At 45.2% G+C, this 12,694-nt stretch overlaps 1 protein-coding gene across 1 annotated transcript in view; it reads right to left on the minus strand.

Moving 5' to 3' along the window:
- SMARCD2 (SWI/SNF related BAF chromatin remodeling complex subunit D2) overlaps positions 1–12,694 on the minus strand; it is an 805,600-nt gene that overhangs the window by 220,534 nt on the left and 572,372 nt on the right. Inside the window, exon 8 of the mRNA XM_086923795.1 lies at positions 4,327–4,488. Within this exon, the coding sequence (XP_086779921.1) occupies positions 4,327–4,488 (162 nt within the window). The remainder of the gene's footprint in view (positions 1–4,326; positions 4,489–12,694) is intronic.

The raw sequence follows: 12,694 nt of genomic DNA on the forward strand, positions 1-12,694 counted from the left end.
TTACTGGTGTTAGTCCCTTCAGACTCCTTAAGGGTAGGGAGCCTCCTTCTGATATATGTCCCTGGTGGATAAAAAAACTTGATGTAAAACTGGATGTAAATGATTCTGTTTTTGACCTTGCTGCTGTGGCCAAACGGGTTGAGAACAAACAACTGCAAATGAAAACCCTGTTTGATTCCAAAATGAAAACCAAAGATAATGATTTTGTGGTGGGGGATTGGGTACGAATTAGAAAACCTGGTTTTCTAGTCAAGGGTCTTTCTAAATTTTACCCTCCTATCAAAATTGTTAAAGTCTTTAAGAATAGCGTTGCCACGCAAGATGGTAGAGTATGGAATGTCCGCAGAGTGGCTAAATATTGCAATCCTAAAAATGTACGTAGCTCTCCTTCCTCTACTCGGGGTTTTTGCCAGAGGAGACCTGACGTTTTTCCCGCTTTGCCTTCTCCCAGTTCTGTTCATCTAGGTTCCTCAGTTGCTTCTAGAGTTAAGGCTTCCAATAGGCAAAAGAGTGTTCCTAGCAGATATCTAGATTGATGTTTTTTTTTAGGGATAAGATGTGTTGCATTCTGTTGTACTTTCATACTGCCTTCTTCTGTTCCCTTGCCTTTCCCTGTCTGGATCTGCTGCCTGGAATGTATGATGCGTGCCTGCATCTTACATCCTGGGTTCCAGATTCCAGACCAACTGTATTACAAGATCTGTACCTGAACCTGTCATGATGTGCTGTGCTTCAACTCCTATTCATGCATTAAACTCTTCATGAAATTCTACTTTAAGTTTCCTTGGATCTTTTTATATAAGCTAACCAGCTTTTCCCTAAAAATCAACGATTTAACTAACCACTGCATTACAGCCTGTCTTAAAAATACAACAGCAATTTGACAATATTTGAAAAAACGAAAACCTGTATCTTAAATCAGTCTGAAATAAATGCACTCCGATTTTCAATCTAAAAGAAGCAGTATTAAAAACCTAAAAGAAAAGTTTAATTAATAATTTGGGATAAGAACCCACACCGCTGAAAGCTGGCAGATATTATTGTCAGTTTACTTCGTTTTCTAATAAAACAGAGGCATACTTCATGGGCATGTGCATAATCGATTTGGCTTCACAGTCCCATAACTAAATGCCTTTGTACCTGGATGTTTGACAGTTAACTTGCAACATGTTAGTAATAGTTTTGTCCACTCGTTTCAGTGCCAGAATACTGCTTTGACCTCTGATGGGCCCAGGCATGCCTCAGCCAGGGCTGCACTGAAAATGAAGGGCATAACATTTTAGGCAGCGCATACAGAAACTGAGCCTGCTTCTCAGGTCTGAAGCTATAGCTGCTATCTAAACCATGGAGGCCAAAGGTTTAAATAATAAGGAGAAAGGTCAACCATTGTGGAAGTCACTACACTTTCAAATTAAATATAATACAATGGTCTGACTAGATGACTTAATGACAGCAACAGATCTCCATATTGCCGACACAGTAGCACCCCATCACACTGTAAGTTCCTGTGCTTTACCGTGTAAGACCAACACTTCCAGTTGTGAGTAATGCCTATTGGACTATAAAATACACCAAGGGATGTGACAAAGTTTACAGCTGCACTTGGTTACCCACATAAAAAAACGGTAATATTGGTCCACCTATACTTGGATGAATAGCTGAATCATTGTTTCTCGCTCCCAGGCAATGTACAAAATCTAGGAATTATGTAGCCTGATCCAAGAACTTATCTGCTTTATAAAGAAAATTCTAACGTTATAATTCTGGCAAATCATTTGCAAAGTGCTATTCATGATTTCTGTACAATGTTAAACTCTGGCCAAATTAAGGAGTCCCCCGAAAAGTATCCCTTTAAAATGAGTGACTACTGTCCAGAAAACAAAGACATGACAATTTCATCACTTGGCAGCAGGTGATTATAGTAGTAGGTTACATGCTTGTTTGCTGTACCCCAGTGATGAGACAGCATACTGGCCCCCTGTGGTAATCCTATGAATCATGTCATTACTGGGACCCTGGTTTCTCCTGATTTTACGTCATATGTTCATGGAGTACCTCGGTATATGAAACAGGGGGTACTTTTAAAATTGGTCGATCTAAACTGATTGTATACTAAAGTTGTAGAGTGTGGCATTGCCGTTGTCTCCCTCTCCATCTGCATGGCAACCTCCAATCCTCCACCAAGTAAAACTGTCTGGTTCAATCATCATCCTACATAGAGAAGAATCTTTTATTGCTAACTGGGCCCAGTTCCAGCTGGTCAGCTTGTAGCTTGACAAGAAAAACTCCTGCAAAAAGGAGCAGCGGAGAGGTAGTGATAATGTTGGGGGGAACCATTCCTTTAAGTAGATGTCCATGTTTTGGCTGTGTGCCTGACAACACATCACTGTAGCATTCTATGATATTTTGCAACCTGATCTCTGTGTAAGGCCTCTAAGCCCAAGAGCGCATCGTCATTTTGCCCTGAATTCTTCTCCAAACAAACATCCATATTAAGTGCTGCGTGTCCAATTGCACATCACCGTTGCATTCTGATCTTCTGACCGGGAGTCGGTGTACAGTTTGTGATATCGCTAGTACAAAACCATGCGCCTATGTTCGTCTGTTTCCTTATCTCTGTGTGAGTCTACGTACCACATAACTCTCTGCTGCCTAATATCCCAAAAGCATTAATGTAGACCTATTTCTGTAGCTGGAGGAGAGTGGCCCGATTCAATTACCAAGACTGAATCAGGTACAGAGGTGTGTTTTTACAAATGCTACAGCCCAGACACTGAGCTTGACTAGGAGCCATCTGGTATGAATTGTCTGACATTGTATGGAAATTCGAGCTTTGGATATAAAGCCTGAAATCCGATGGATAGACCATTTTTGGCCGCATGATTAGTTTGATGCCCGCAACATCCATTAAAACGGCTAATGCATTAGCAATATTTGCGCGTTACGATCAACAGATGTGGCACGACATCTTGCCACTTCTTGACATCATCCTGGAGGACAAAACGGAGGCTATAAAACGACGAAGATCTTTTTTGCGTGCCTGGTGAGGATAATTGAAGAGGCAATGTTGAGGATCCTGACAGGACAGCACAGGAAAAAGATTTTCATGCATGTTTTTAAGCATGCTCATGTTCTTCCTTTCTGGGGTGTTTTATAGAGGATACCCCAGTTTCTCCTTTTAGGAGGTGCCTGCAGGCTCTTTATACAATATGCCCAACTATGGAAAATCTACACGTCTCCTTTTATGCGCTGGCTTTGTGGAAGTGTTTGGTGTAGCACTTTTCACTATATTATCCCCCTTAGGAGGGGGCATTTCTTCTGACTCTCTAAGACAGAGTGCTAACCTCCTCTCCCTGTCCTTCAGAGTTTTAGAAGGAAAATTCTAGCAAATGTCGCAGTGTGAAGCTTTGTGACTTGGATAGACGCAATACATACATTGTTCATGTGGTTCATCAGAATAGATCTTTTTCTGTCTAGAGGTAGAACGAGATTTGAAAAGGATTTTTCTCTCTATATCAGTCATGCTGACAGTTGGTGATGGAGGAGAGATCTTCATGGCCCAGAAAGAGATTATTCCCTCGAACAAGTTCTAGTTCTCTGAAGGTAGAGCTGGGCCAGTCCTAGGGTAGACAAGAAAAAGTAACAGGATAAGGTCACCAAGAGGTTAGAGTCGAGCTCTCCTTGGGGTCACCCTCACAAACGACGTGTGGTATGAGGGGGATATGCTACTAAACAAACTTGGTTGTTGAGGCCTAGGCACATTTTTAACACTATATAATGCTATTTAAGATTACCCAGGATTCCCAGCTGGACGACTGGGAATGATTCAAGCATGTGAATATACGAAAGATCAAAAGAATTCTACACTAAACTCACGGTGGCAGTATTTTTAGTTTTAGCAATAAATACAAAAGGAGATTAATGTTTAAGGATTACATTTTGTTACAATTAACATTGCTGAGTTGCATATGAGCTGCCTCAAATATGTTACAAAGGTACAAGAGTAAACTGGGGCCTGTGGTGAGACAGATGGAACAATCCACAACTGCATTCCAAGGAGCCAACATGTATTCAATTTTGCTGATTGGAGTACTTTGCTGTATTCATGGTAAAGTGCTCCACAACAAAATGTTCCTATTCTATCAACAGGAGAGAGGCTTAATGGCTGTTTCCCATTTAGAGTACAACATATATGCTGCTTTCAGTCCTTTAACTGTATGCACGTTCACAAATGGTTTGCCTGGTATTTATTTCAGAATAATAAACATATGATAGCATAAAAATATACACAAATAGAAAACTATAGCCCAGACTAGAGCTGCTCACCTGTTTGAAGTAGCGGTTGCAGTTGATGAACTCCTTCTCATGGCTATCCTGCAGTTTATTCGTTTTGATGTAGAGCCACAGGGCCTGCATGATGTTGGCCCGAGTCTGGGTATGGACACCTAGCAGCCGGGCCAGTCGGGGGTCCAGTTTATACTGTGGAGGCTAGAGGAAACAATTAAAGATAAAAGGTAGAGCTTTATCATGTGGTAATTAGTAAGCAATGCTGACAGATAGCAGTGAACGTTTTCTAAAGCTTACAGGATGACAGACTTGAAGAGTGAAAACTATGCTTTAACCCCTTCGCTGCGGCGGCTATTCCGCTGCAGCGCTAAGGGGGTGGGGCGGCCGCGCGGCGGTTCCGTGCTTGTGACGGAACCGCTTAGTCACGGCTCGCGGGTGAGCTGTGCTTGTGACGGAACGGTTCCGTCACGGCCTCGCCCGTTCTTCAGAACGCTCAGCGCAGGCGCTGAATTCGCGCCGCGCAGGCACGGCGAGCGGGACGTGATGGAACGGTTCCGTCACCAGCACAGCCCACCCGTGGCTCGTGACGGAACGGTTCTGTGACGAGTGTGGAAGAGGTTAATACAAATCTCAAATTTTATGTACCTAGCCTTAGTGCAAAGGCTTTTGCAACTCCAAATATCTATTTATACAGTGACATGTAAGCCCCTCTCTAAACCTTAAGTTTATTGTTCCCCAGCTAGTATTTAAAAAAACATACAAATTATCAATGGATTAATTATTGGATCTTCAAGACCAGCTGTAATCAGTCTGTGTGCATCAAGTACATCCTCGATTTTTGCCACTGCTTTTCCTTTGTCTAAGTCAGTGTCCTACAAAAATCCTTGCTTGCTAGTGGTCAGTCCTGGCTCTTTGTCCCTCCTTTCTCTTTTCTGTTCCTCCCACACAGCAGGGGCTTCGTACTGTCTCATTCTGCTATGGTTCTTTATCTGTTCTCTGGTGGACTCTTTCTTTACTTGGTTTCCTGCTCTGTTACTATTTGTCGTTGTTCAGCTTCAGTGCCCCAGCTTCTTATATTTAACCCCTTCTGTGCGTGCGAAATTTCCACGCTGTGCAGGAGTTTTCATTGGTGGGCGGGATTCGGACGGTCAGGGGCCGTCATCTGCATACCCCCACCGTGACGCGTGACGGCTCCCAGCCGTCACGAGCATACAAGAGGTTAAATACAACATCCTTTCTCCCACCCCTCTTAACATCACAGTTGAGTTACTGCGGCCTACCCTGCCCTCCCGCCCTCCCTCTGGGTTGCTTATTAATGATTGTGGATATTATCTATCAGCAGTGCGCCCCTTTCACAAGCTGATTTCATTTTCATTTTTGTTTATTTCCTGACTCCTCGGTCCCACTTTCTCTGCTTTCCATCCCCCCCTCCCCCACCCAATCAGTCAGCAGGCTACAGCCTGACCTGCCTTGCAGCAGAGAAGGGCAGCCAGACTGACGCCTCAGAGCAGGGGTACTGCTCTGTGCCTGCCCCTCACAGCTGCCCCGCCCGTGGACTGGCTCTGGGTTTTGCCTAGTCGTGGAGTTTGTGTTCCGCAGAATCCGAGCCCCTTTCAGCTGGCTGCTTCAGGTAAACAACCTAGCCTCTATTAACATTCACTTGACTTGAAAGGGCTCGTCATATTTGGGGCAGCGAGTGTTTTTCAGAAGTGCAGGCAAGTTCCCCTCACATTTACTACCTGCCCAGTAACTGCTCTTCCTTTGTGGAGGAACTCACCAACTTTATCAGTGACCAATTTTCTCAAAGTGACCGACAGAGCTTCCTAGGTGACTTTAATTTCCACTGGGGCTCTTTGGAAGACTCGGCTACCAACAAGCTTGCCACCTTTCTCTCAGCCCATGATCTCTTCCAACATTGCTCGGAACCCACACACTCTAAGGGCTCAATTCTGGACCTTGTTATATCCAAAGCAGACCTGCTGACTATTGCTCCCCCCATAGACTGGTCTTACCACTTCCTCATTCCCTTCTGTTTTCCCCTATCGCACGTTATAACTCTCGGCCAACCTAAAAGAGCTACTGCCTGGTTCCGCAACACTAAAAACATTGATCTTGACACTCTTTGTGATTCTGCTATGCGGTCACTTCTTAGATTAGACCCTAACGTGGATGTCAACGATTTCACCTCTCCGTGCCTTTCAGTACTAGAAGTCGAAATCGATAATGTCGCTCCACTCCAGAGCAATAGGAAAAGACCTACCCCCTCAGCACCTTCGTTCAATAATGCTCTCTAGGATAAAAATAAGAACCTTAGAATCTTGGGGAAACATTTGAGAAAATCTCAATACACCTCCAATCTCTCTATTTTACGTTCAGCAAGATCCAAATACCACAACCACATCTTCCATGAAAAAGCTTCACATTTCAAATCCCTCCTTGAATCAGCCAAAAACAGACCCAGAACGCGTTTTGACCTCATCAAAACCCCAAACTGCTCTACCCTAACCATTAAGCCTGAGGATTCCACAAAGACAGCAGCAGATTTCGCTATATTCTTTGATGAAAACCTCAAAGCACTTGTGGATCAGGTCGCCCACCACACCCCCATTGAGGAGCGGAAATCCTTAGTCACTATGCAGAACTTTGACGTCATCTCAGATGACCTCCTCAAATGCATCCTGGAAACTAAACCCTCCACCCATTCCTCTGACCCCCATCCCTAGTGTCATTGCCATCAATTTCTACACCCATACTCTCTCTTTCTGGACCAGGCTAGTTATTCTCTTCACAAAAGACCAATTGGAGAGTAAGGAAATGGAACTGGTACTTGTCCCTTTCCCGGAGTAATATACAAAAACAACGAGGACAAGTCCTTAACAGGTAAAGGTCATGGTTGTCGACCTGCACCTTGGTAGAGGAACGCAGACAACAAGTGGTTGTCTTAGGAAACCTCTCACCCACCTACCTAGTAGGTGGCATGTTTCATCATCGGGGTCCACCTGGATTGTTGAGTGCAATCCAGTTTTGCTTCAACGCCTGATTTACAGCAGAGCAGGTTACTTGTGCAAAGTGAAAGTAAATGATAAAAATGTCTCTAGGAAATGCCCTTATAAATGTTTTAATAGAAATGTCCTAGGAGATGAGTAAAAACATAGTCGGGATCACATCGGATCCAGTCCACACCGTAGGTTGAAGCGGTTACTATCCTGAGACAAATGGTCCCCATAACAGGAAGTTCCACTGTGTGATAGGATCCATGAATCCATACACACGCGGAGTTAATAAACTCATCGCACAGGATCTGTAAGTAACAAGATGCCACCACACTCACAGCGCACTTTAAGGTGTGCGCTGATACATACATCACAGTGGCCTCCAAAACCTTTATGGCCACACTCACTCCATAGGTCCTGAAGAAAGCCTCATGAATATCACAGAAAGCTGAAACTAGTAGACCTACACTTTTTAAGGGATACTGAGGCACATTCCTACCTCATGCATATCCGACTGTATTTTTACTCATGTCCTAGGACCCTTCCATTAAAACTTTTAAAAGGGCATTTCCTAGAGACATTTTTATCATTTACTTTCACTTCACATAGCACTTCACATTCCACAAAATAACCTGCTCCGCTGTAAATCAGGCGTGGAAGCACGGCGCGGGTGATAGGATCATCGAGCAATTGGCATCTAGAGCGGCTCCGGTGGGCCCTGTGTGTGTGTTTTGGGCAGCCACTGCGCAGCTTTGGAGGTTCCTGATTTGAAGGTAACTGCACGCAAACCTATGATTTTAAACACTCATGCCGGTTTTCAATCTCTGCCCGGAATTCGGCACGCAAAACTATCTGAGCAGCGTCAGTGGTGACTCTGAAGGTAACTGCACGCAAATCTATCTTTTTCATTACTCATGCCGGTTTCTTACTTTGTGCCCAGAATTTTGCACGCAAAACCTTCACCGTACACACTTAAAAACCGGTCTTTCACTTTGCCCGGAATTTTAAACTGGTATCTGTATGCTGTGTATTTTCGCGGGCTCTGTGGTCGTTTCAATCTCCATTGGCCAATATGGCTGGGGTCATAAACTGGAGCCATAAATCGCCCCCCTGCCCACCAGATGACCATGAGGCTACATACCAACGCGGTCAGGGATCAGCAAAACAGAGATAAGCCTCTCTCCTCACCATCTAGCAGCTTAGAAGCTGAACTCTCTTCTCCCCTTCAAGTAACATGGAAGATGGACTAACTCGACCTACCCAAAGTAGAAAGGGAAACTAAACTCTGTAATCACTACAACTTGGCGGCCATTTTAGACTGGTCTCTCTCTCTCTCTTTGGAGGCCATCATGGACTAGTCTTTTTCGCTATATGATCACACCCTAAGAGCTAGCCTCGTTAGTCTATTCTCAATTAGCGAATGTCTGCCTTTTATTGCAGTATTACATTTATATTTTTCATTATATGATCACACCCTAGTCTATTCTCAATTAGCGAATGTCTGCCTTTTATTGCAGTATTACATCTATACTTGTATTTTATGCATCGATTGTTACCTCATATATATATATATATATATATATATATATATGATCACACCCTAAGAACTAGCCTCGTTAGTCTATTCTCAATTAGCAAATGTCTGCCTTTTATTGCAGTATTACATTTATATTTTTCACTATATGATCACACCCTAGTCTATTCTCAATTAGCGAATGTCTGCCTTTTATTGCAGTATTACATTTATACTTTTATTTTATGCATCGATTGTTACCTCATGTATATCGGGCTGCTCTCTAATCTCATTTTTGACTCATTTAGCTCTGTGTTTGCACCTGTACTTTGTTCCAGTGCATCATTAGTATTATACTCCTACTTGTATACAGTACATTTTATAAGCTGCACCCATTTCACTTTCTATTTATGTATCGCATCGATTGCTACCTCATATTTTGTTATATTTTTCTGTTCTTTTGTAAGCTGCACCAATTGCTACCTCCTATATTTTGGATTATGTTGGCTGCTCACTAGTGTCACTTTTGTTTCCATGTCATTTACTGTTTGCATCTGTTCTCTGCACACGTGTACCACCTTAGCTCATCCTCCCATACCCACCTAAACCGCCACCCCAACATGGATCTCATCGGCAAACACACATATAAAATAAACTATCCATCCACACTCACCAAAAAAGCTGCTAAACGCTTTAAACACAACTTCCTTAGGTCCCACCCTGAAACCCCCTTTGCCGACACCTACTTCTCACCGGTCAATGGATCCCTGAACACTGACATCATCTTCCACACCATACGCAGAGCTCAATGGAGAAAAGCGTTCCACACCTTACTTACCGTCTCCACCACCAGGAAATCCGCGCATGGCCTAACACTCTCCATCACACCATCCCAACGCTTCCCAGGTAGAGCCACCATCACTATTTACAATAATGGGCTGGTCCTATCTCAATCCACAGACAGGAACCTGGAACTACTAGACAACCTGTTCCCCACTTTCATAGAGCACCTCTCCAATCAGCGGACCGACACTCATATTGCCCCCAGTCCTACCACCCCTGACTTCACAGCCCCAACCACCCACAACCTAGCTCAGCACCAGGTAGCTACTATACACTCGTTATTCAGAGACACACCTACCACCCCTGACCTCTCAGCTCCCACCCAGAACCCTTCTATCCCAGTTCAGCATCAGGCAGGGATCACTCACGCTTCTAACACAGACACTGATCTTTCCCACTCATACACCACTGGCACCCCCACCCCCCCGACCGGCCCTCGGACCTCCACACATACCATTAACACTCCTCTCTCCCATGACATCACAGCCGACATTAACACTCCGCTCACCCCTGACATCACAGCACTCACCGACAACACATCTAACCCATCTCTGCACCAGGACGACACACACAACGATAAATCCCACCCTTCATCCCCCCTCATTCTCAGTCCCCACTTCCCCCTAAATAACTACGCTGAACACACCTCCTCTCTTAATTTAACTCCCCCTCCCCACAACAGGACCATCTCCAATCCCATTTCCCCACCCACTCTCAGCCCCCACTACCCTTCCCGCACCCTCATCTCCACTAACATACACCCACCCTACACCTTGATCTCTTCGCCCACCACCAATGCCGTCACTCATACCACCAACCTCCTCCCTACCTCATCCACACCCCTCCCGCCCAAACCATCTCTCCTCCCTCACACCATCTCGCACACTAACACAACGGACCCCTGTACCAACATCAGCCCACGCCCCCACCTGCACGCCAATTCCCTGGTCAATCATTCATCTTTAACTTCCATCCCCACCCCCAACACCTACCCCACGTTGGACACGATTATGGCCACCCTCATCCAGATCAAAGGAGACATACACATCCTCAAAGAACTACTCTCCACACACACCATATACCCCTCACCCACCTCCACCACCCCTCCCAACATGTCCCCTTCCCTTCCGGTTGACTCTCTCACTCAACACTCCCCACACCGGAAGTCAATCCCTGCTCGTAATCGCAACTACCGCCCTCGTCGCCCTTGCAACCCCTCACCCACCTCCTCCTCCTCTCCCAACATGTCCCCGACCCTTTCGGATGACTCGCTCACCCAACACTCTCCACACTGGACTTCAATCCCCGTTAGCAATCGCAACAACCGCCCTCGTCGCCCCTGAAATCCTCTCTCGGACCTCGACACACTCATTCTCCTCCGCTCATACGACCCAGGCCCCCAAAATCACACAGCCACCACACACCTCACCATTCCCACGATACACCCAAATCCCCTTAGACCCCCCACACTAAACAGCAGAACCTCCGTCCCCAATAACCTTAGAAAAGTCCCTCTCTCTCTAGAACCTTCTACCGCCCTCAACACACCCCGTCTCAAATGCACTCTCCTCAACTGCAGATCGGCCTCGAAACACTCCGCTGCCATCGCTGATCTCCTCCTAATGTTGGACCTTGACCTAATCATTCTGACTGAAACCTGGCTAACTGAATCCTCGTCACCTATAATGGACATTCTGGTTCCACCCAACTACCACATCATTAGACTTGACAGGTCAGGCAAAATAGGTGGTGGAATCGCATGCATCTACAGGAACAACCTCTCCGTTATGAAAGGCAAGTCCACCTCCCTATCATCCTGTGAATACATCTGCCTCAACATTATTAAAGAGGGCAAACCGATATGCTCTCTTCACAACATCTCCCACCCACCCAGAGACAACCTTACCTTTTCCCAACAAATCATGGATTTGATTTCAACCAATTCCGTACGGCAGCCCACTCAAATATACCTTGGCGACTTCAACCTCCACTGGAACGATCGCAATGACGCACTGGTAAATAGTCTTAAAAATTTCCTCAATGCCCTTGACCTCACCCAAATATGCAACAACCCGACCCACGAGAAAGGCTCTATACTCGACCTTATCATCTCCAAAGAGGACGCTATCCAACTCGTGTCCATCCAACCCTGTGACTGGTCAGATCATCATATTGTCACATTCTTCATCAATGAAAAAGTGAAATCTAACCCGGTTCAATCCTCCAAGCCCAAAGTCTGGAAAAGAGACATGAAAAAACTCAACCCAAGCTCTCTGCCTCCTAACAGCTGCAATCTCCTACTCCCACCGACCGGCGCTAAGGACGTCCAATCCCTGACTGACCACTACCTCAACGTTATGACCTCAATAATCAATGAGACTGCACCTATGCAGCTAAAAAGAGTCTCTACTAAAATCTCCAATCCATGGTACAACGGATGTCTTAATGAGGATAGACGAGACATGCAAATGGCAGAACGCACCTGGAGATCAGCTCCCTCTGCAATGCACCTAAAAACGCTGAAGAAAAAGAGAAACGCCTATTTCAGGAAAATAAAACGCTCAAAACTAGACTTCTTTAGCCTCCAGCTCGACCAAGCAAAAAACCGTCAGAGAAAACTGTTTGAGCTAATCAGAACACAATCCAAGGAACATCCCCAACCACTCAGCACAGCGCGTGAAGTTCCCTCCTGTGAAGACTTCTCCGCTTTCTTTATCCAAAAAACTGACAACATTAAGAGCGATCTCCTCATTGACGCAAGCCTCTACTCCAAACCCCACTGCACAGCACCCACTGAACCAAAAAACAATGCTACATGGTCAACCTTTGGCACCTACTCTGAAGAATAAATTGGCAAACTGCTCAGCACTCTGAAACCATCCAATCACCTCACAGACCCCCTCCCTGCCAACGCTGTAAAAGACTTTACCCCTTTGCTTCTCCCACTCTGGACTAAAATTATCAACAGCTCACTTCAACAAGGAACCATACCTGACTCCCTCAAAGTTGGTCAAGTCACACCTATACTAAAGAAACCTACAGCCGACCCCTCTGATCT

This window comes from Lissotriton vulgaris, chromosome 5 (genome assembly GCF_964263255.1).
Source record: "Lissotriton vulgaris chromosome 5, aLisVul1.2, whole genome shotgun sequence".
Lineage (NCBI taxonomy): Eukaryota > Metazoa > Chordata > Amphibia > Caudata > Salamandridae > Lissotriton > Lissotriton vulgaris.